General features: G+C 40.2%; 2 protein-coding genes across 3 annotated transcripts; both read right to left on the bottom strand.

The window, feature by feature from the left end:
- Positions 1 to 1691: 1691 nt before the first annotated feature.
- LOC306959255 (uncharacterized protein) lies at positions 1692 to 3863 on the bottom strand. The gene is made up of 2 exons (XM_079551322.1): positions 3789 to 3863; positions 1692 to 2230 (listed from the first exon to the last, which is right to left on the bottom strand). The coding sequence occupies exons 1-2, from the start codon at positions 3812 to 3814 to the stop codon at positions 1822 to 1824; spliced, it is 435 nt and encodes a 144-aa protein (XP_079407448.1). The 5' UTR covers positions 3815 to 3863; the 3' UTR covers positions 1692 to 1821.
- A 1240-nt stretch (positions 3864 to 5103) lies between these two features.
- Positions 5104 to 20510, bottom strand: LOC306959697 (calsenilin-like). 2 transcript variants are annotated; one of them, XM_079551873.1, is made up of 9 exons: positions 20312 to 20510; positions 14516 to 14690; positions 9133 to 9257; positions 7142 to 7211; positions 6976 to 7046; positions 6787 to 6894; positions 5943 to 6047; positions 5605 to 5667; positions 5106 to 5529 (listed from the first exon to the last, which is right to left on the bottom strand). In XM_079551873.1, the coding sequence occupies exons 1-9, from the start codon at positions 20315 to 20317 to the stop codon at positions 5482 to 5484; spliced, it is 771 nt and encodes a 256-aa protein (XP_079407999.1). In that variant the 5' UTR covers positions 20318 to 20510; the 3' UTR covers positions 5106 to 5481. The 2 variants fall into 2 exon arrangements, with proteins under 2 accessions (XP_079408000.1, XP_079407999.1); XM_079551874.1 differs by lacking the exons at positions 14516 to 14690; positions 20312 to 20510 and adding an exon at positions 9974 to 10902 and having other exon boundaries at positions 5104 to 5529.
- Between the last annotated feature and the right edge of the window lie 1087 nt (positions 20511 to 21597).

Raw genomic sequence — 21597 nt, forward strand, 5'->3', positions numbered from 1 at the left:
GGAGCTTGTAACTATAGAGGGAGACCATTGTTTACGTTTGAACAGACATGTTGTGACAGGTGCAAGGTCTGTCTTTGTGAGCTCCGATTGGCCGACAGCTGTGAGAACAGTTGGCATTTGTTGACACTACGCACCAATATTCTTAAGCAAAAAAGTCGAAAACTACTGAGTTTGTGTGTTGAATTCTGTCTCATATTAATATAACATTGAAAACTGAGACTAAACAAAAGCTGGAAAGTATGCATGTTTTTAGTTTTTGGTTTGTTTTATGTGGGAGCTGACTGGAAACTAGAAATGCCCACTCATGTTCCAAAATTGTACACTAGACGTGTTCCAATCCCTCCACTCTGGTCTGTTTTCCTTTTCTTGATAACTTAGTAAGTACTGTCACAAGTGCTTTTTTTAAAATCCAGAATACAATCTCCCTGTTACACACATTGTTTTCAAAGCACCTTTTTGTCTTGTGTATTTATAAAACTACTGTTATGTTCATCTTTTGGTATGTTTAGGCAAATAGTATTTGCTAACTATTTTGTTATGTGAGTAGTAGATAATACTTATGTTTATATATATAATTTAAAAACTCCTGCTGACTATTGAGTTTACTCTGCTTTAGCAATGTTGTTGAGTGTTTGTAAGTGCACTTAATTGTGGTATGAACTGGAAATTGATTGGCTTCTTCTTCATCCCTGCATTTGGAGTACTCACACACCTGTGTGTGCAGTAAACCTTTGAATCTGCTCTGTAAACTCAACTGAAGCATCAAATTTGTTCAGCTACTTCTTGACAGTTCACCAATAAAACAAGTTTTATGAAAAAAACGTTCTGGCTCAGTGTGATGAACAAACTTACGGATGTGTCATATGTTGAAAGTGAATTTTAGGTTTGAACTTGAACACTCCCTTTCTCAGTGACGGTTCTTAATTTAGCAACTGTGCAGATGAACTAGACATTTTACATTTACTGACATACAGAACATAAAAAGTTGTTATATAGGGGAATATGGATATATCATTTAGTCTATTAAAAAATGGTTGGGCTATTACTGAAAAAATATCTTGTTTTTCGGGGTTGAAAGCTGCTTAAATCAATCCAATTATATAGGGCTGCAGCTAACGATTATTTGGTAATCGATTAATCTACCAATTTTTTCCACGATTAATGGATTTATCGCTTGGCTGTGAATTGTATTGTAATTGTATTTATTTCATCACATATCGCTAAAGTGGCATCACTTGAGGACATGTTGACGGAGCAAACTTAAAGGCTCCTGCTGCTAATTCTGCTTCTGATTGGATGAGACAAAGACAGATATTTATGAAATTTTCAATCTACAAAACACTACAGACTCTAACTTTAAAAACTATTCTAAAGTCGACTATTTCAATAATTGATTAGTTGTCGAATAATCGATTAGTTGTTTCAGCCCTACAATTACCGTCTTGTTAAACGTTTTGTTTATTACAACAGATGGATGTCCTAAGATTATTAGAAAAACACATTTTGAAAAACAGCCTTAAGCAATAATTCCCCAAATAAATCACTTTATTCAGTGAATAATGAAAGAGACAACTGTGTGTTTGATTTCCTATTCATTATAAGCACTTGGATTTGCCTTGTGTACAAATATTGCTCTTCTAATAAACTTGCCTTTTTTATAGAAAAATCTGGATCTGAATCCTGAAAATGAAAGTTTGACAAATATAGTGTCGCATCTTAAAGGGGTTAAAAGATTACAATAATATAAACAATTAGTTTTGTAAAGTTGAATTGGACACAATCAGCTTTGTTATCTGCTTTATTGCACTTTGATTTCCTTTGTTACGGCTCCCTCATGCAGATCCAGAGAATAATCAGAGAGAGCAGAATAGCAGAGTGGTTACTGGCCGGCGCCGCGGCATTCCACTGTGACCGGTTCTCCGCCCTCTGGTCCTTTCTGTACACGTGTTGATCAGATGAGCCCGTTTTATGGCCTGTTTTGTGCTTGCCTTTGCCTAGGAAGCCCAGGCCATAGCCAGTGCCCGTCCCCCCGAGTATGCCCGCAGCCGCAGCAGCCCCCACCGCTTTGAGGCCCTGCTTGGAGAGGCCTTTGCTCCGTGACGGGCTCTCTTTTTTGCCATCGCTTTTACCCTTTCCCCGGAAGATGCCCCCCTGTGTCCCGGGACAGGTGGCGGCGAGAATCAGGAGGCACAGGCACACGGAGCAGAGCCGGACGTTCATTATTGCAGATCTGCGAACACACACACGCAAAGACAGACAAGTCACAGATGTGGGATTTAACTTGATCAGAGCAGTTGTTTATCTGGGGCAGGCTCACTCACTGTCACATGACCAGAGCACAACAGAGCTCTGGAACAGTCTTCTGGGAAACTCTTCTGGATTCACTGTGCGTGTGTGTGTGTGTGTGTGTGTGTGTGTGTGTGTGTGTGTGTGTGTGTGTGTGTGTGTGTGTGTGTGTGTGTGTGTGTGTGTGTGCGTGTGTGTGTGTGTCTACTTAGACGTGTTGATATGTCACATGAGGAATATCAAAAAGAGCAATTTCCCGCACACATTAAACCTGCCCTCATTTCAGTACATTTTTGTGCTTTAAAGTGAGTGATGGATTTTAATTCAGTAGTTTTACTCCTACTTACATACAGTACAAACAATTGGAAGTATTGCTGGGTTGCAGGTGACATCACAGCATTCTAAAGGCCTATACTATTATATAGAGGAAAAATGATTTTGTCTTTGAGGAATTTTTTGGTTTTGTACAGAGAGATCACAGTGACTGATATTATTGATCATTTTTCTAATCCATACATTTTCTTTTCAGCTACGACTTGTGGAAGTGTTATGCTGTTAATAAGAAAAACTGGCTCCTGCCCCCCCCCCCGCTGGGTCCGGTGACATCATCATATTCTAGAACCTGCAACCCAGCAATAGGCCTACATATTCAACACTTTGATTATTAAAGATACTGAATTGTGCTGTTATACGAGTTGTTTATAAATTGCTGGGTTGCAGGCTGTGTTAATTTCGTCGACTAAAATATTTAGTCTTAATTTTAGTCAAAGTGTTATTTTTGACGACTAAAATTGGACTAAAACTAAAGTTTCTCATGAGGCTAAAACTATGACTAAAATGTCCAGATATTTTAGTCGACTAAAATAAGACTAAACAAAAATGAAAAGGAGAGACTAAAATCATCCAAACTTGTATTGAGCATCTGAAAGAGCCTCAGATCATGTAAAGTCTCTGCCAAAGGAGCAGCTCTGAGCTTTGTTCATGTGGAGCAGCTCCATGAAGCAGAAGAGCTTTATTAAATATGATTATAATACATATTATCATTTATATCATTCACTGGGTCCATGATCTCTCTGTACAAGCCCAAAAAATTCCTCAAAAACAAAATAATTTTTCCTCCATACAGTAGTATTGGCCTTTAGAACGATGTCACCTGCAACCCAGCAATAGCTGGTAAAATAATAACTTTTATTATGTATTAAGGTGGCACAGTATATGGATAAAAATACGCAATTCACATAAAGCCACGTTATGTCGCAAAATCACTGAACCTAAAAAAAAAAGAAGAAAAAAAAAACTACTTAAAAAGTTCAGTTCCATTTAAAAGTTTGCCTTGTTTTGACACGTGACTTACCGCTATGCTTTTTTTTTGTTTTTTTTTTAAATCTAAAGGAAGCTGCTGAAATGTTTGAGTAAAATGCTAAACGAAAATCTAGGTCAAATCATACATACGTACCTTGCGTGAGCTGCAGATAAAGCGAAAAGCGAAAAGATAACCCCACCTGTCTCGGTGAAATGCTGGATCCATCCACGGCGCGCTCCATGATGCTTTTTAGTGTCGTCTCCATGGAAACGTCCACCTCAGCCAGCCCCGCCCCCCCTCCCTCGCGCTGAGCCTGTCTGTCCATTGGCTCTGCATCAATAATACAATACTGGTCAATGATTTGTGCTGACACCTACTGTACATTCAGATAGAGCGGCCCTCTGGCGTCGCTGGGCAAAGTCAACAACATCAAATCACGCGCGGCACGCACAAATATGATGATGATGATTTTATTTGAACGTGTGGGACAATTTGAAACTCAACTAAAGGCGGATACATAAGGTGTTTTTGGAAATATTTCAGAAACATTATCGCAAGTGTCTCCTGAAATTAGGAAAATATGGGCATTTCTATTTCCGATCTGTTTCCTTTAATTTCCCCTACCACTAAAAACATGAGTTTGTGCTTGAGAGTACAAGTGGTGGAATCCGGTGTGGCTTGTTTACATGTATGTGTTCCAGGTGTGTTCTACAGTTTGGCTTTACCAGCTCTTAATTTGATCCCCCGTTGTCCCCCCAGTTTTTTTCAAGGTAAAGGAACCGGGAAATATTTAGGAGGATCCGGCAAAAAATGTATTTGATATAATGGTGTTTAACGAGAGTGTTCCAAATTAAGCACTAAATAAAAAGCTTATTGAAAAAAAGTGACAAAAACATGGATGAATGAGGGACAAAAAAGCAACCACAGAATAACAGTAAAGTGACAAAAAAGGGACAAAAATGTGACAAAAACACAACTAAAGAGCAATGGAAAGAAATGTCAAAAAGATCAGTTTAAATGAGTATTGTTTCGATACACTGGCCTTTAAGATTTGGGTAAAGCTGAACTGGAGAAAATGCACTTGGTTAAGGTGGGGTTAAGACATGCACCGTCCTGACCAAATAGACAAATAAATAAAACATGGGATCGTCGGAGTATCAATCAAAGGCAAAGTGTTGATTCCATTGTATAAAAAACAACTCCCTCAACCCACTGGCATGTTGAATGTAATCCAGAAGTGTTTTGAAAAGGAAAAGAAACAAAGACATGACTGTTCATATGTTTCATGTCCTTGAAAATGTATGACAAAACCCTCTTTTAAACAGTTGGACAGTTGTTCAGCCTACAATTATATCTGACCTTCTAGAGGAAAAAAGCCAAAAAAAAACAGACGCCAGAACAAGACCCTGGCTGCTGGTAAACAGGAAACGTTCTCTTCAAAGTGCGTCACAAATTCCTCTCATAAGTTTTAGACACTTTTATTTGATTCACAAACAACAAAACAAAACATGGCATTTCATAGTGGTGAGTTTATTATAGACGGTCAAACCGAATGAAGACAATAAATGAATGAAATAAACATCCTGTACAATATTATACCGAAACAAAGCCTTGTTACACTAATGCTTGTGTCTCCATCTCAAAGATCTATGCAAATAATCAAATTAAGGAATAAATAAACAGATGAATATGTATTTTGTGTAAGAAAAATGCATTGCAAACTCCCTTCTAAGTGTGATCTGAAGAAGTCTTGTCTCTGTCTATATACAACAACAACAACAACAAAAAGTAAATATAAATACATAATCTTGGTGGCTTTTTATTTCAGAATTTGCTTGTTTGACTCTGGAAGAAGCAACTGGAAGCACAGGCTCAGCATCATGGAGTTTGGACTAAATAACATTCTCAAAAAGCTGCATGGAAGCCATTATATTTTCATCCTGAAAGAAAGAAATAAGAATAAAAGCTCTAACTGGTAGTATATGTTTCAAAGCAGAGTTGAATCTGCCAGTTACCTTCTGACATGTCTCTATGAATTCCTCAATGGTCACAACTCCATCTCGGTTACGGTCCATTTTCTATAAAACAGAAAACAGCTTTACTACAACGTGTGTTTATAGCAATTTAGCAAGTGCAGCGTTTTGATCATTTTTTGCTGCTGCTAAATTTCGCTCCATATGGACATGCTAAACCTCTTTTTCCAAATGTTCTAGGAGAGGAGTCACTGTAGTTGATGTTGTTTACATGCATGAACGTTTACTATTATACGCACACATTTTAATGGAATTTGAAAATCCCATGGGGTTTGAAGATGCTCTGAATCAATGCAGTTACACCTGTCACAAAAACACACCTGGAAGAACTTCTCCACATGCTCGAACGGGGATTCGTCTCGTACACTAGGCAGCGTGTACCGTCCCATCATGTCATAGATGGAGGTCATTATTGCCAACATTTCCTACGAATAAAACCAAAGACCTCACGCTATTCGTAATATAACAGTATATTGTACATTTATAATAGGATACATGCGTTTCCAATGACTGAATGCCGAAGTAGAATTATGCTACAGCATGCAACAATATCTCTACTCAGGATGAAAACGAAAGACAACTGAATGACAGTGGCATTTTTATGTAATTTTTACAGTTTGTCATGTCAACAGAGTCTCAGTCTGAGTCAGCGTTTGAGCTACTCAAGACAGTAGCATGCTATTGGTTAGCAACTGTCAATGGCTTGAACACAATAAACACATGTTTGTCTCACATCTATGACAACTGAGGAAATACTACAGTAACAGCTCAGCTCAGAGCTGGTAATGTTTTAAGTGGCTTAAACACTGACTCACTGGTTTCTTCACATAAACGTGCATCTCTGTGGTCATGTTTTTACTGTTTTCTTCTTGAGCAATGATTATGAGTAAATAAAAATGCCACTGTCAATCAGTTGTCTTTCTTTGATATAAGATAAGATAAGATAAACCTTTATTGATCTCACAAAGGAGAAATTTACTTGTTACAGTTGGCGTTCAAGAAGAAGTGCAGCTTGAGTGATACAGAGATTATTGCACATGTTACTTTACATATATCCTGAGAAGAGATATTGCTGCATGTTGTAGTACTGCATAATGCTACTTTGGTATTCAAAATGGCCACCATAACAACAAAGGTCACATGACTGAATGGCATGTATAGTACCTCTTTAGTAATGTAACCATCTTTGTTGATGTCATAGAGGTTGAAAGCCCATCTGAGCTTCTCCGTCACAGATCCTCTGAGCAGCACAGACAGGCCCAACACAAAGTCCTGTGAAAGAAATGATGCTCTTATTGAACATGTATCACACAAAAAAACAAAACATCTCTGAGCAAATCTGACATAATTCACCTCAAACCGGATGGAGCCACTTCGGTCCATATCAAATGCATTAAACAGAAAATGTGCATACGTGGTGGCGTCTGAAAATAAAAAGCCATAAATTAAATAGAATAAATTGAATAGAATAAAATAAAATAAGTAATGCATATACATGCAATTGATCTTAGAATAGTACCTCCCTGAGGGAAGAATTGAGAGTAAATACTCTTGAAGGTTTCTTCATCCACTAAGCCACTGGGACACTCCTGTTGAATGACAAGTATACAGTACGTCATTGTATTGTGTCATAATGTACACTAAAACCAGTCTAAAGATGAACTTAATTAGTGAGTTTGTGTTCCGTTGTAGTGAGGGCTTAATAACTCTCTGGACTCTCATCATTTTGAGAACAGGCAATGCTATTTCTAATGCAGATCAAGGCTTTTATAAATAGGCCTCACATCTTAGATTCAGAGCTTGGTGTCTGACATGAATTTACTCCCTACAAAGAAAAGAAAGGCTTGTTTTACTTGGGGTTGCCAGGCTAAAATTAACTGAAAAAGTGAATGTAAATTTGGTGTACATTATATACTGTATATAATGGTTTATTCACCTTCATAAACTGGCTTTCATATAAAAGCATATAAAAGTGCTAGCATATACAAATATATCTCTGCGGTTTCAGCATTTTGTTAAACTTTCGTAGCTTCCTCCCTAAAGCTCTTTACACAAACGTCAATGCTTGACGTCGTTTGTAAGTCTTGTAAACTGTCTTTATCATGCAGCCTGCTTTGTTTACTTGTGTCCCTGTTGTTCTCCTCTTTAATGATCCACCTTTATTACAGCCCCTGAATGTCAGTGTGCATTAAACCCTTCTAAAGTTAGACACATCAACCCCAAGGTGCCATCAGTCAGAGGAAACCAAACTAATATGCACATTGTCAAATTGATCGAGCTGTTTTGAAACACTTTACTGTTATGTGACTTGTTACTAGACTTGCTTTCCACCATGGCAGCAGTGGCCAAAACCACATCTGTAAAGATAGAGAGAATGTAACAATTTAAGTAACTAGTGTGGACTGTGTTAATTTATTTTCCTTACCCTCTTTACCCCCACCGGAATCGAGCGCATTATCTACAGTTTGGCTTTACCCAAATAGAGAATAGAGACGAAAACATGCTGGAAAATCAGCAATGACAATAAAAAGGCGACAAAAACACGACTAAAAAGTGATGAAAAAGCAACAAAAAATGGATTGATTAAAAAGTGACGAAAACATTTAAAGCAGCAAAGTTAACAACTAAGTAACTCTTGCCCCTAGAGGCCATAAGCGCCACTGCAGGTGTCGTAGCATGTTACGTTTTTTTACTCATTAATTGTCAGTAAACACTATGCTGACAGAAAAGACAAAGGAAGAGAGTCACAAACCTGGCTGTAAATAATGTTTAAGTGGCGCTAACCCACCGTTAGCTTTGCCCGTTAGCCTGGTAGCATCTTCTTTGTGATTCTATTAGTGTGTATGGGGCCTCCGGGTCGGTGTAGGGAAAGATGCAAGTATGGTTTTCTGGCCAGAGACACCATGGGGAGATGAAACACCCCCCATCATCCCATCAACACTTGTATTACCCCCAGAGGGACTACGAAAGGGATTTATTAAGGGAAACAAGTTACTTAGTACTGCTTTAGCTTCTCATTTATTATTTTAAGAAATACTGAGACCAAAAAAACGACGAAAACACAACAAAAATACTTTAAAAAAAGTGACAAAAACACATCGACAACACAAGGAAGAATCTTAAACCCGTTTTGTAGGCCATAGCTTTCAAATGAAGCGTTACCCTGGCCTATAGATTTGGGTAATAGTGGGTAATTGGAGAAAATGCGCTCAGTTAAGGTGGAGTTTAAGAGGTTAAACTCCCTGGATTTGTTTTGTTGTGTCTTTAGTATTTTGTGAAATAAGACTGTGCACATAATGGTTGATAGTATGACTAACAGTAAAACTCCACATAGCCCCCTGACAGTTCCGAAACCTGTTGATACAGATGCAGAGGGTGCCTAGCATGTTCCCTAGATGAGTAACTCAGTGCACCATCTCAGAACACTGGGGCCTTTCAACATGCCCACCTCATTAGAAAAACCCTGATTTGTGTTTCATCAGGATCAATAAACAGACACAAGAGTCGTACATTTTTGAACCCCCTGTAGAGCGACTGCAGCTCCTTCCTGGTGAACTGTGTTTGAGCCTGAAGCTGCTCCAGGCCCTCGGGCTGGTGCCGCACCATGGACAGCTCCAGGTCCATGTCAGTGCTGTCTGTGCACACAAACAAAACACACACAAACGCACACGCAGAGGGGGGACAGGGGCAGTAAGAAAGGAACAGGAAGCAAGGGCAGTAGTGCGGGAGAAATATCTGAGCATCAGCAACTTGAAATGCTCACCATCTTAGGGACAAAATAACCAGGAGGTGTGAGGACAGGAGAGATGGGGGAAACAAGGAAAGTTTACTGTTTACGCAATGCCAAAACGCTTACATGACTTTGTATAAGACTGCTGACACTAATTTAAATGTTTTACTTCATGAGCACAAGAAGTTTGCATGAGAAACATCGGCTCAATTTGGGATGCTACGGCAAATGCAGCTTAACGTTATACAAAGTTGAGGAATAGAGAACATTTTGAATCTTAAAAGTAGATGTTTTGACAATGTGGCGAACACTGGAGTCGGACAGAATGAAGGCGCACATTTCTAAACACCACCTTTCGCCCTGGCACAGATAAAGACATTCAAAACACTTGCATTTTGTCGACGTGCATTAACTGTGCAGCAGCAGTCTTTGGGGGACTGACTAGGGAAATGACAAAAGGTGCTTACCATCTTTACAACATTAGTTTTCACAAAGGCCATGAGGGTTATGGGAGGAAAGGTGACAAGAAAAAAGGGTTAATTTGCATGACATATCACAGCGCTAACCATGAATAAGATCTCTCTCTCTCTCTCTCTCTCTCCCTCTCTCTTTCTGTCTTACCTTCTAGTGACAGAGGCTCCCATATCCCAAACTGTTTGAGCACAACAATAAAAAGGCCAATCACGACAGCGATGGCTATCACTTCCATGCCGTCCATTTTCACCTTTCATTTAGATAACACGCCTTGTTCCAAATGGCAACAATAACGGGATGAAATGTTTCGTCTCCTCTTCGATCAGATGGACCAACTCTTGTCAACTAATGTCAGCTGCGGCCAGTCATCTCTGGGCTCTTCTTGACGTCTCCTTCTCAAATGCGTGTAGTACAGGCATCAGCACTTCTTATCACTTAGATGAAAACCACCGACTTCAATCAGGCTTCTGTTAAAACGCTAAGAGAACGGCCCGCATAACATCCACTGTGCGGCAGGTAAGGAATCAAACGCATCCACTCCTGCTGCTTCAAAAATGTGCAAGTCGTATCCGTTACTTCTTTAAAGACCTAACCTGTTCAATTTTGGATCTGTCCCAAAACAACACTACTACACCAACCAATGGGCTCCACCCCCTAGACGTCCCGTCCTGTTTCGCGATATGTGTGTGTGTGTTGGGAGGTTGGGGAGGGATGAGCTTGTTACTGAAGGAATTTCTTTACTAATAGTCTCTGATGGCTGTCTTTATTTGCTCAGTCATTTCAAGGATGCAAAGCTGTAAAACCAAGCATTGATCCACATCCGCTGATGGTTGGTATATGAACAGCACTTAGGGTGAAGGAGCAGGCCCTGCCCTGCGCTGCACTCTCTCTCTCTCTCTCTCTCTCTCTCCTGGACACTCTGATGGATCCATTGTTTAAAATAGTACAGGTATATGCACTAAAACTTTCTAAAGACTTAGTTAAACTTATCTAAAGATCCTACATTCTACTGCAGCCAGGCTTTTTCCATGTACTTTTGGACATTGTCACGTCGCTGTTTCACCGTCTGCCCTAAATTCTGATACGAAACACACAGATTCATCCTCTGCTGACACAAAAAAGAGCAAGAGCAAGATATAAGTGTGACTTCTCAAACACAAAGGAGCACCATCTCACGACAAGCCCCTGTCAGAGTTCAAAACTTGTCCCAGCTCTGGAGAGGCACTGAAGTACTGCATTTGCTTTCGAAAATACCCATGTCATTGTGAAGAATAATTTGCAACTTCCATAAGCGTGAAGATAATGCCTTTCACCACCCGTAGTGCGACACAATAGGGACAAACCTCCTGCCTTTGTCACAAGTCAGTCACAGTGACACTACAGGGGACAAAGTATGAGGCTCATTTTACTTCTATAGAACTTCTAGAAACTAACTAACTAAAAAAACAAAAACACATTTACTTCATTACTGACCAGCTCTGATTGTTAATACTATACATCCTAGATGCACAACTGAAGATGCTGCAACAACAGAGTTGAAGAGGGGAGGGGGAGTGCAGCACAATTAAGGAGAGATAAAAATATTGGCCTCAGAGCAGAGCGTAGGAGACATAGGACAGAATCACACTTAGATGAGAAAAGAGAAAACCTCTCAAATGTTTTGGTTCATTCTTTATCCTTTGTCTAAATCTTTCTTTGAGCATCAGTGTTAAACAGTGTTCACCATCGCTAAACACAGAAATTGTTTTACTACTTTGTTAAAAACATTAAAGACTTATGTTGTGTCTATTATCAGGATTTAACAAACATTACTGGTGATCAACATGTCTCCTCTGACATTACATGTTAGTTAAATGATGAAGTTGGACGCGTATAAACTGCACTATGAAGGATAATGATTGTGAGGGTATGTCTAGTTTAATAGCTCGCTGCATAATCATTTGCTCTTAAATGACTTTTCAAACGGATTGATGCATGTCCTTTTCTGCTTTGGCAGACAAAACACTACTCAGCCATTACATGAACATGCAAGATGCATGAGATGATGAGGGCGCCATTAAAATAATGCAACATTATTTAATGCACTCTTGGAGCCTGTCGATCCTTTATTAAATACAGACATGGGTAGTTTAAACATGCAGTATGGTTGCAGAGAGGTACATTATAGCAGTAATAAAAAATACTTCAAAAGAAAGGATAGAATATATAGGGTATTATCTTCACAGTCAGAGACCTAACCCACGCTGGAGTAATCTCTGCTGCAGTCACTTTGTTCAGTGCATACCATATGTGACAGATTTGATAGATTAAAGGCTTACATCTGCCCTGAACACTGCGGACCATTTCCCCTGTGTTTTCAGAGGGAACGAACTGCTATAATGACTACAACCACTAGAGGGCAACCAAGCTATTGTACAGCATAACGGATTCACTGAGCATTTCAGCAGGTCAGGTCAGGTTTAGTACATTTGATTAGTCACCAGTGCTGGAGAATCACACCCCTGACTGCACACGGCACATGTAGAGGAATTACCAACTTTACTACAATATACAACAGCTTCAATGGTCTATATGACAATCTAATAAAAAGTATATGTAAATGTCTTAATTTACGCACTGTGAAACATTTTGGATTATACTGTTGCCAACGATACAAAAATTGCACCTACTGTCCACAGGAAATATTGTTTTTGCAGTGGGTAAAGAATAGAGAATGGTTTTATATATTGACCAAACCTACTGAAAGGTCCTATATCATGCAAAATCGACTTTTTGGAGCTTTTAGCCATGTTGTTATGCTATTTCCTTATCAAAAACACCCCCAGAGTGGTTTGTGGCTTCATTCACGCAGCTCTCCGCAATCCTCCTGAATCCTGCTCTCTGAGCAGCTGCGCCCTCTCCTGGTGAACGACTGAGTGTTCAGTTGTGTCGTCACAGCGGAACGGAAGTGCTCGACGTCTGTAATGTAATGTCTTAATTCTATGCTTACGGCCTGATTTTAATTTGTAAACCACCCTTTTCATTATTTCTGTTGTAAGAAATAAATAAATAAAGGAAAAGGAAAAAAAAAAAAAAGAAAAAGAAAGGATGTGCCCGAGGTGCTTCCAGGTCAGCTGTGGCCAAAACAAACACATCCCTGAGCGTCTGAACAGATCAGTCATGTTTGCGCTGCAGCTGTGAAGATGGAGCTCGTTAAAACCTATTCTGGACACACCTGTTCTTCATCCTACCTAACGATAATGTCACGGAGAAAAAGAAGCGCGTTTGGCTACGTGGACAGGAGTATACAGTGGGGGAAAAAAGTATTTGGCCAAAATCCAATACAATGTCTATGTGAAACTGACCAAACACTTTTTTCCCCCACTGTATATAGTCTATGATTCAACCTTCCTAAAGAAGAGGCCACTCCCGTCAGAAGTTGTTTTTTTCTCCGGGATTCGGCGACTATCACCAAAATATTGTTTTTCTGTGACTGTCTCTGATGGATGTTTGGTGAACCTTCACCAGAATCAAAGTGGATTAACTTTTATAACCAACGCGAGTCCCATAATGTAAACAGCGATGGAGCAGAGCGGTGAGTCAGTCCAAACGTGTGTTAGCTTGTGTGTTAGCATATTAGCATGTGTGTTAGCCATTTATGAAGCTGTATTGCAGATGTGAACTCCTTATAACTGCATTGTGAAGTATCTTCACTTATTGCTGTTTATTTATATTACGGTAAAGTATGTGCGGAGAGAGGGGGCGGAGTTAACTGAATCGAAGCCTTGTGTCTTCCGGGTTTGAAAAATACCTCCAGAAAACACTTATATTTATCACAAAAATGAGTGCTCAATAGCGGTAGAGGTACAATCATTCATATAAATGCCTATACTTAACTTTGGAATGGCTAAAATAGCATGATACAGATCCTATAAATCTCATATTTGGCCACCCTTTGAAAACATCTCCATGGAGACGGGCTGGAGACGTCCCGCTCCCAGTAAAGTTACAGTCAGGTCTTTGGAGAGGTGAGCCGCTCAAATTGCAAGTTTTTTTTTTTTTTACATGAATGCTTCTATTTTCTTCTTCACATTGGGTGAAGTGTTGCGTTGTGGTGTGGTTTTAATTAAGTATATATTTAATAAGTTATCCAAATGTCTGCATGTTGGCGTTTTCAGATGAATCCTGCAGATGTGCAGTCTGTCAGCAATATCTTGCAGCACAGAAGGCCTCTGTCAATAATTTAGAGAACAGAGGAAACCAGGGCCATGTAGAGCAGCAACACACAGTTTACAATCAAAACTGTACATGTGTTTATGATATAAACCGTACTGTCATGTGCTGTTGCTTTTGCACAGAGATTGAATTATATATAGAGTCGAATGAGACACTGAATGAAAGTGGCAGCTACTCATTTACTGACTGATGAGCTGCAGAAATGACCCAGCACTCAATGAGGGAAAACGTCTGGTATCTAAATGGCTGAAGAAAAAAAGAAAAAAAATGAGCGAACACTGAATTTTAAATGTCGATCCATACTGAAGATGGGGCAGATGATGTAAAATTCATGTATTCTGGATTACAGCAGCCTGAACTGTCTCCCTCTGCCGCTCTGCTCTGACTCCCACTCCCCCCTCTGTCACTTGCGATTTGGCCCAACTCAAATATGCTGCTCTGTTTTTCGTACTAGAGCTTCAGGACTGGAAGTACCTGGTCCCTGCTGGGTGGTGCTGGCGATAATCCACTTCACGAGGCAGCATTTCATGAGCGATTTTCTGGTGATGCGGGGTTTCTGCCACTTGGAGCCTTCAGTCTGTGCAGCCGGGCTGGGCTCTTTACCGTTAGCATCGGGCAGGAGACCCCCATCCATCACCTTCTCTTCAGCCTATGAGCCAAGACAGAAAGAGTGGGTCAATAAAGTGGGAAATGTCTCTTATAAGTCAAGTGGTATGTGGTGTTTTACTGTTATCTTTACTGTCCCGAGGTTGTTTTCACTTAGGGCCTGATTTCTAAGCATTGGAAAAGGCCACAGCACAAACTCACTCACAGATTAGATTTGTGTGCTCATGTGCTCATTTTAAGTAGTGCCGAGTAAATCTGACCCTTGGTGTACAGAAACGAACGAAACAAAAATGTAACGGTGCCCAGTGCTAAGAGTCTGCACAAGTCAAAGTATGGATGCAAACCACTGAGCTTTGGATCAGAGGACAATATCTTTTATATCTTTTATATTCCAAACCGATTAAAACAAATGTTTACTAATACGGTTCATGAATCAGGCAGGGAGCTTATCAGAAGACCTAACAATCAAAAGCAGGGGTGGGCAATTCATTTTCATAAGGGGCCACATGAGGAGCCTGAATTGAGTCGGAGGGCCGCACCAACAATAACTCAAACTTATATCGGGATATAAGTATAATATATCGGGAGTGTATCGCTGGGGTCCATGAACAAAAGCTCCAAAATAAAAAAAAATGTTTTGATTGGGAAAATACATTGAGGAATTTTTTTCAATATCTATAAATTATTTCAATATCTATAGATTATATCTATATAATCTATAATGATGAGCCTGGCAGGACTGTAGCCTCATAAAAACGGCTTACACTTTACAAGCCTGTGTCACAAGTCTCTGCTACATTGTGGTAGTAAGCTACTATTGTAGCCACAGCTGCCCAGGGGCAGACTGTCCATTTCCCACTTGCAAGTCACACAATGTGTTGTTTATATCTTTATATCTTATTATGCCAGTGCCCTTTGCTGGACACCTGTGGAATTCTTTACTTTTATTCTTATTTAATCTGCCCCCTAGTGGCTGGAGTGAGCACTCTGGTAATAAAAATAAAAAATCACAACTCCGCACAGGAATGAGCTAGAGACTTACTTTTTTTTTTGACATGCTTATGAATTTATGCCCTACAAGTTATGGGCCGGACTGAATCATCTCGCGGGCCGGATGTGGCCCGCGGGCCGTACTTTGCCCAGGTCTGATCAAAAGAGACTTTTATAAAAAGTGAATTTACAGCACCGTGGTCGGGATCTCTGACCAGTAGTTCTCCAGCTCTTTCTTGGTCGATCGTCAAAAGTGTTCTACATTTCTATGCGCTCTTGATAAGTCACATTTGAACATTATGAACAGAAGCTGCAAACTTTTAGGTTTAAAGTAAAGATATAAAGTTATCTTCTTTAATCATGCAGAAATAACATAGGGTCTTTGATGCACAAGTAGCTGTTTTTCTCTTTGCCACGTAATAAAAGCTCATCTTATAAAAAAGGATGGAGACCTGCCCTATGGAAATAAACAAAAGATACCGTTGGATCATGATGACCTAGTAGCAGTACAAATGCAACTATTAGTCCGCTGGGTTATAATTAACCCACAGATAAATTAAACACTGTCTTACTGACAGTACGAGTTCATCACCCGATTTGGTGCTCAAGTGGTGAGTCAGGATGTGGGAGCATTTTCAGTGAATTGTGGTTTCTGATTGTGATAATGAAGAGTCTTCACTACTTCCCGCTCCTCCTGTTGGTGAGTGACCGGTGGATGTACCGTGGGAACCAGATGTTTCCACACACTATATGAAAAGACACATATGAAACCAGAATGGACTTTTACTTTTTTTGTTTTGTTTAGGTCAATTAGATAAAAAAAATAAAAAAAAAGATTTGCTAAATTCCAGAAGAATGAGAAATAGAATTTTCAACACACTTTTTATTACTTTATACAAAGCCAAAAGTTTACATACATTTCATTAATATTTGGTAGAATTGCCTTTAAACTGTAGAACTCGGGTCAAATGTTTTGGATTTCCTTCCACAAAGGAGTTCTGGTCCATTTGTCCAAACAGAACTGGTGAGACACATTTGTAGCCACCTTACATGACTTTTCGGTTCTGCCCAGACATTTTCAACTGGATATAGATCTGGACTTTGTGACAACCACGTCAAAACATGGATATCCTTAACATTTATCCTTAAGTTACTTTGTAACCAGTTTGGCAGTTTGCTTTGTGTCATTGTCCATTTGGACCCATCTGCGCCCAAACTTTAACTTCCTGCTCATGTCTTGAGATGTTGCTTCAAAATTTCCACATAGTGTTCTTTCTTCATGATGTCATCTATTTAGTGAAGTGCACCAGAAAATTTCGGCCATGGTCCCCAGGCTGCTGTGCAGTTCGAAATGATTCGAGCGCACACAGCAGTCTGGCGTTAGCCAGGTTAGTCAGACCACAGGATATGTCTCCAAAAAAGTCTTTATTCTTGTTTGCTCCAAACTCCAAACTGGCTTTTTGCTTTTGGAGTGTGGGCTTTGTCCTGGCAGAGTACTCTCTTTGGCTTTCCCAAATAGTTACAAAAGGTGTAGTAATCCAAGAGTACTTCTGACTTTGTAGAAAGTAAATTCTTTCTCTCATTTTTCTGGCATTTAGCAAATAGATTTTTTTTTATTCAAATTGAGGAAAATATTTAGCAATAAACGATATTATGGAAGACCTTATAATGCCACAGAAACTAACTCTAAAGCTTAAAAATGGAGAAACATGGCAACATCAAAAAATGCTAATAAATGTACTGATGATAACTATTAGGTATTGCTCTCCATTTATTGAATTAAGTCAAATATAGTCATTGTCGTGAGTGTGGAACGTCTGTTATGCCTCCCCAGAAAAAGTACATCTGAAAAAGGCATCATTTTACCATAATGAGGTGATCCAATACAATAGTAGCAACCTTATCTGCTAGCTCTTCTCTTAATATCATTGACTGATGTAAAATTTACGATGCCTCAACTTTGTACAAAACATTAGTGATGATTTTGCGTGGTTTACTTTGGCAGTTGACTTTCAGCTGAAGGTCATCCAAGTCATACCACACACGCTGGAGGAAATCTGAGAAGACTCAAGCTTTTTCTGAGAAAGGCAAACAAATATAGAAAAGTGTACTATTTCTGAAAGAGGAGCTCACGCAGTAAACTGATATGGCTTTATTGTCCAAAGTTAATTTTGGCATCACGTTTATGACTTTTCATCTCACACTATATGCAGTTTCCCCCTTGATATCCATATGAATATTTCAGATAGTTCAGCTTTAAATAGTGCTTGAGAGCATCCACACAGCAACTCATACTCCGCAAAATGCTACATGAAAGAACACTTTCTTTCATTTTCTCTGTGTGAATGTGCATTGGAAAACCTTTCTGCACACTTAGGGAAAACCAAAGTGTGCAGAAAGGTTTTCCCATAGAGCCTTAGAGCCTTATGCTCAGATTGAATATTCTTGTCATAAGGCAGCTAAATCAATTGGAATTGGAATCGCAATGTAATGGTTGCAATTAGTACATCAGAAGTGTTATTCAGGCAGTATGAATGACCAAACAAACAATGTCCTGCCATGGGGTCTTGTGCAGAAGCTGCCAACCCTGTAGTCTCGACCTCATATTGGGCTGGACGAGACGGCAAAAGAAATCTGGATTTTCGAGTTAATTTTATTAAACACATGCTGCTGATTCATGAACTTCGATAGAATAATTTTAACCATTTTGCATTTAAATTACCTTATATTTGAGCTGCATCAGCTTCGTGGTTGTATAAGTTACGCAGCGGCGGAGTGATCTGCTAGAAAATAGTCCCTCAAAATGCGATCATTCATGTGATGAAGGTCAGTTATATTCCAAAAATTATCGACACAGACATTTATATGGTTAGTCTGGTGTTATAAGTGATTTGCCTCAGGTTCACTGTGGAGCGGGTCAGACTGTTTTTAATGCAGGCTAGCTGATACCATAGAAATGCGCTAGCCTTGAACTAGCCTAGCAAAACGAAAAATATAAGAACTGCATTAATTACAAAAAAAAATCTCTCCAGAAATCAGCAACACTCTGGATAACTATGTCAATCTGAATCGTGAACTAGCGCCCAAATACTTGTAAATTGCAATTTATTTTCCCCAAATCATGCTGCATGGGCAGCGACAGTGGTTAATGGCTAGAAGGTCCCGGGCGGGTACGATCCCCGGGTGGGGCCTTTCTGTGTGGAGTTTGTATGTTCTCCCTGTGTCTACGTAGGTTTCTGTAGGTACTTCGGTACCACTACCACTAAAACCATGTACAACAGGGATGAATGATGTCGTGCATGAATGGTGGTCTGGACTGTTGCCGCAGATGTGAGCCTGTCACACTTCTGTCAGTCTACCCCAGAGGAAATGCGTAGCTTACCACCACCGTGTGTATGTAAAGTGGATGAAGAACAAATCTCCAACACTGTATGAAGCACTTTTGGAGATTTGTGTCATGTGAAAAGCGCTATCGAAATAAGCTTCCTGAGAGGTGGCAAAATCCGGAAACTTTAGCTTTAGCCTTGCATTTTCCATGATGATTTCTTATACCATCGTCTTCTGGCGCCTGTGATGGATATTCACGTGTATTATTAATACATCAGGCTGTTATAAAGCAGAATATGTCTCTTTGAAAAGAAACTACCTTCAGAAAGAAATGCTGCCCGGGAGCTCCTGTCCCTTAAGTCGCCTGTTTGAATATGAAAGGATACCGAAGCACACGGCAACAAGGATCTCTCAATAATTCACACTGCATACGACATCAATAAAAGATCATCATGCTGAGTACAAGAAGGGATAAAAATGAGCAATTGTGACTTGTGTGGAGCTTCATTACAAAAAAACAAACAAAAAAACTCAATGTTATATGCAATCCCTGTCTGGCATCAGTGAAAGTCAAACTACGGTGTGTGGCTGTGCATAAACACTGCCCTTGATCATCCGGTTGACTGACTCAGTGGCCTCTCAGACTGAGCAGAAGGTGACTTGGGGTCCCACATCAGGATCCATGCATTATTAAATAGAAAAAAAGCCACGTGGAGTCCTGTGTGATCACCTACAGTCGCTTTGCTCACTGCGGTCGACTCTGGTCTCCTCTGAATACGCCCCAGAAACACATGTGAATGCACTTATACCACAGCCGGGCAGCCAACAACACCCCTCACGCTCCACCTGTATCGTTATTTCAGATTCAGACAGGTCTCTGTGAGGCATTTACCAGATGAGTGTTGATAAATCACAAGTCTAATACAGATTTTGTTTTGGTCTTTAGGCCTTTGCAAAAAACAACAAAACAATCTCCATGTGGATATGCACAAAACAACAGTATAGTTAGTTTTCTATAAAGATGTGATTCTTGCATCTTGCCTGGTGAGAAGTGTTATTATTCTTATACATGCTTTAAATAGTACACCACAATTTTAGGCTGATATCTACAAACTAACTTATCTGGCAGCAGCAGCAACATGGTAATGGATAGGCTGGTTAAAACACTGACACATAATGGGGAAAAAAAGTTATTGTAAACTTCATTTTTTTTTTTCACCTTCTGACTTTTTTGAGCACACACGGCAAAGGCTGCACAAAATCTGCCCAAATGTCGTGACATCGGTTCAATCAATAAGCAGGAGGCACTGGAATCAAATCTGGCGTAAAATCCTTCATCTTTCTTACCTGCATTGCGCGTGGTCGGACGTGAGAGCGCTGGTGACGGCTGTAGCTAATCCTCCTCGCCGCGCTCTTGGAGAATGACCCGTCTCTGAGCTGATGCAGACCCAAGCCACGACACAGGGACAAACCACGGCGGCGGGAGGAAGGTGGATGTGATGATTGTGATGCCCGCGCGCTGCCGTGACGCGCCTCCTCCTCCTCCTCCTCCTCCTCCTCTTCCCAACAAGTGAGGGAGCTCTGCCAAGGGGTGAGAGAAGACCGTGACCTGGGACGGCCGGTGAGAGGGATTTAAAGTTTAAAGTATCCTCGATTGTTTATATATTGTATTTTTAATCTTTGGCGTGAACAGTCTAGTTATTTAACCGGGACGGGGTTTTTAGATTATTTATGCCAAAACTTCGTCCATTCCAGTACCACGTGGTAGAATTCACGTTACCCCCGACAGATTACGCCACGGTTAGTGATGACTTTTTTTGGGGTCGGAAAATATCCTTTACCCTAAAGTTCACCATATCCCTGGCCTAACCCTATTCTTTGTCATGAAATCTCATCCTGAGCAGCAGACTATCTTAATCATGTGATACAAATGGACCAATTGGGAGAGGTTTGGGGGGAAATTGTGCTCAGGCGTTAATCCTGAGATGTGTCGCCTCATGCGTTTGTCCCCGTTTCAGAGCGTGGTGTCCTGCACTGGTCAGCTTCTCTACCTCCGTCTTCCTCTTCCTCCTGCGCAGCTCCCTCCGCCCCACAACAGTCTTTCACCGTCTTCGTAAAAAGAGCTTTGCAGTTAATCTGTTTTATTCTGTGAACGTCCATTAGCCAGAACAATAGTAGGGACAGAAGGCATTTGTGGCTTAGCCGTGAGTCTTGTCCGGATACCTCCTCATTTGTCCCTTTTTTGTTTCCTGTAGTGCCTCCTGTGATGCCTCCACTGTAGGCAGGGGCGGACTGGGACTGAAAAACAGCCCTGGACTCTGACCAGCCCGGCCCAAATTTGCGTAAATGTGACACTTACCGCCCGCGTTCACGGAGCGCATTTTCTCCAGTTCGGCTTTACCCAAATCTAAAAGCTTCTCGGCTGGAGAGCAACAATGTAACGCCTCATTTGAAAACCTGCAAGACCTACAAGAGTGATTGCAACTTTTTGTCAAGTTTTTTCATAGTTTTGTTGTTTCTTCACTACTTTTTGTGGCTTTTTGTTGTGTTTTTGTCACATTTTTGTGGCCTTTTCGTTGCTTTGTTGTCGTGTTTTTGTTGACTTTTCATCACATTTTTTGTCACTTTTTTGA

The sequence above is a fragment of the Gobius niger genome (genome assembly GCF_951799975.1).
Source record: "Gobius niger genome assembly, chromosome: 2".
NCBI classification, from domain to species: domain Eukaryota; kingdom Metazoa; phylum Chordata; class Actinopteri; order Gobiiformes; family Gobiidae; genus Gobius; species Gobius niger.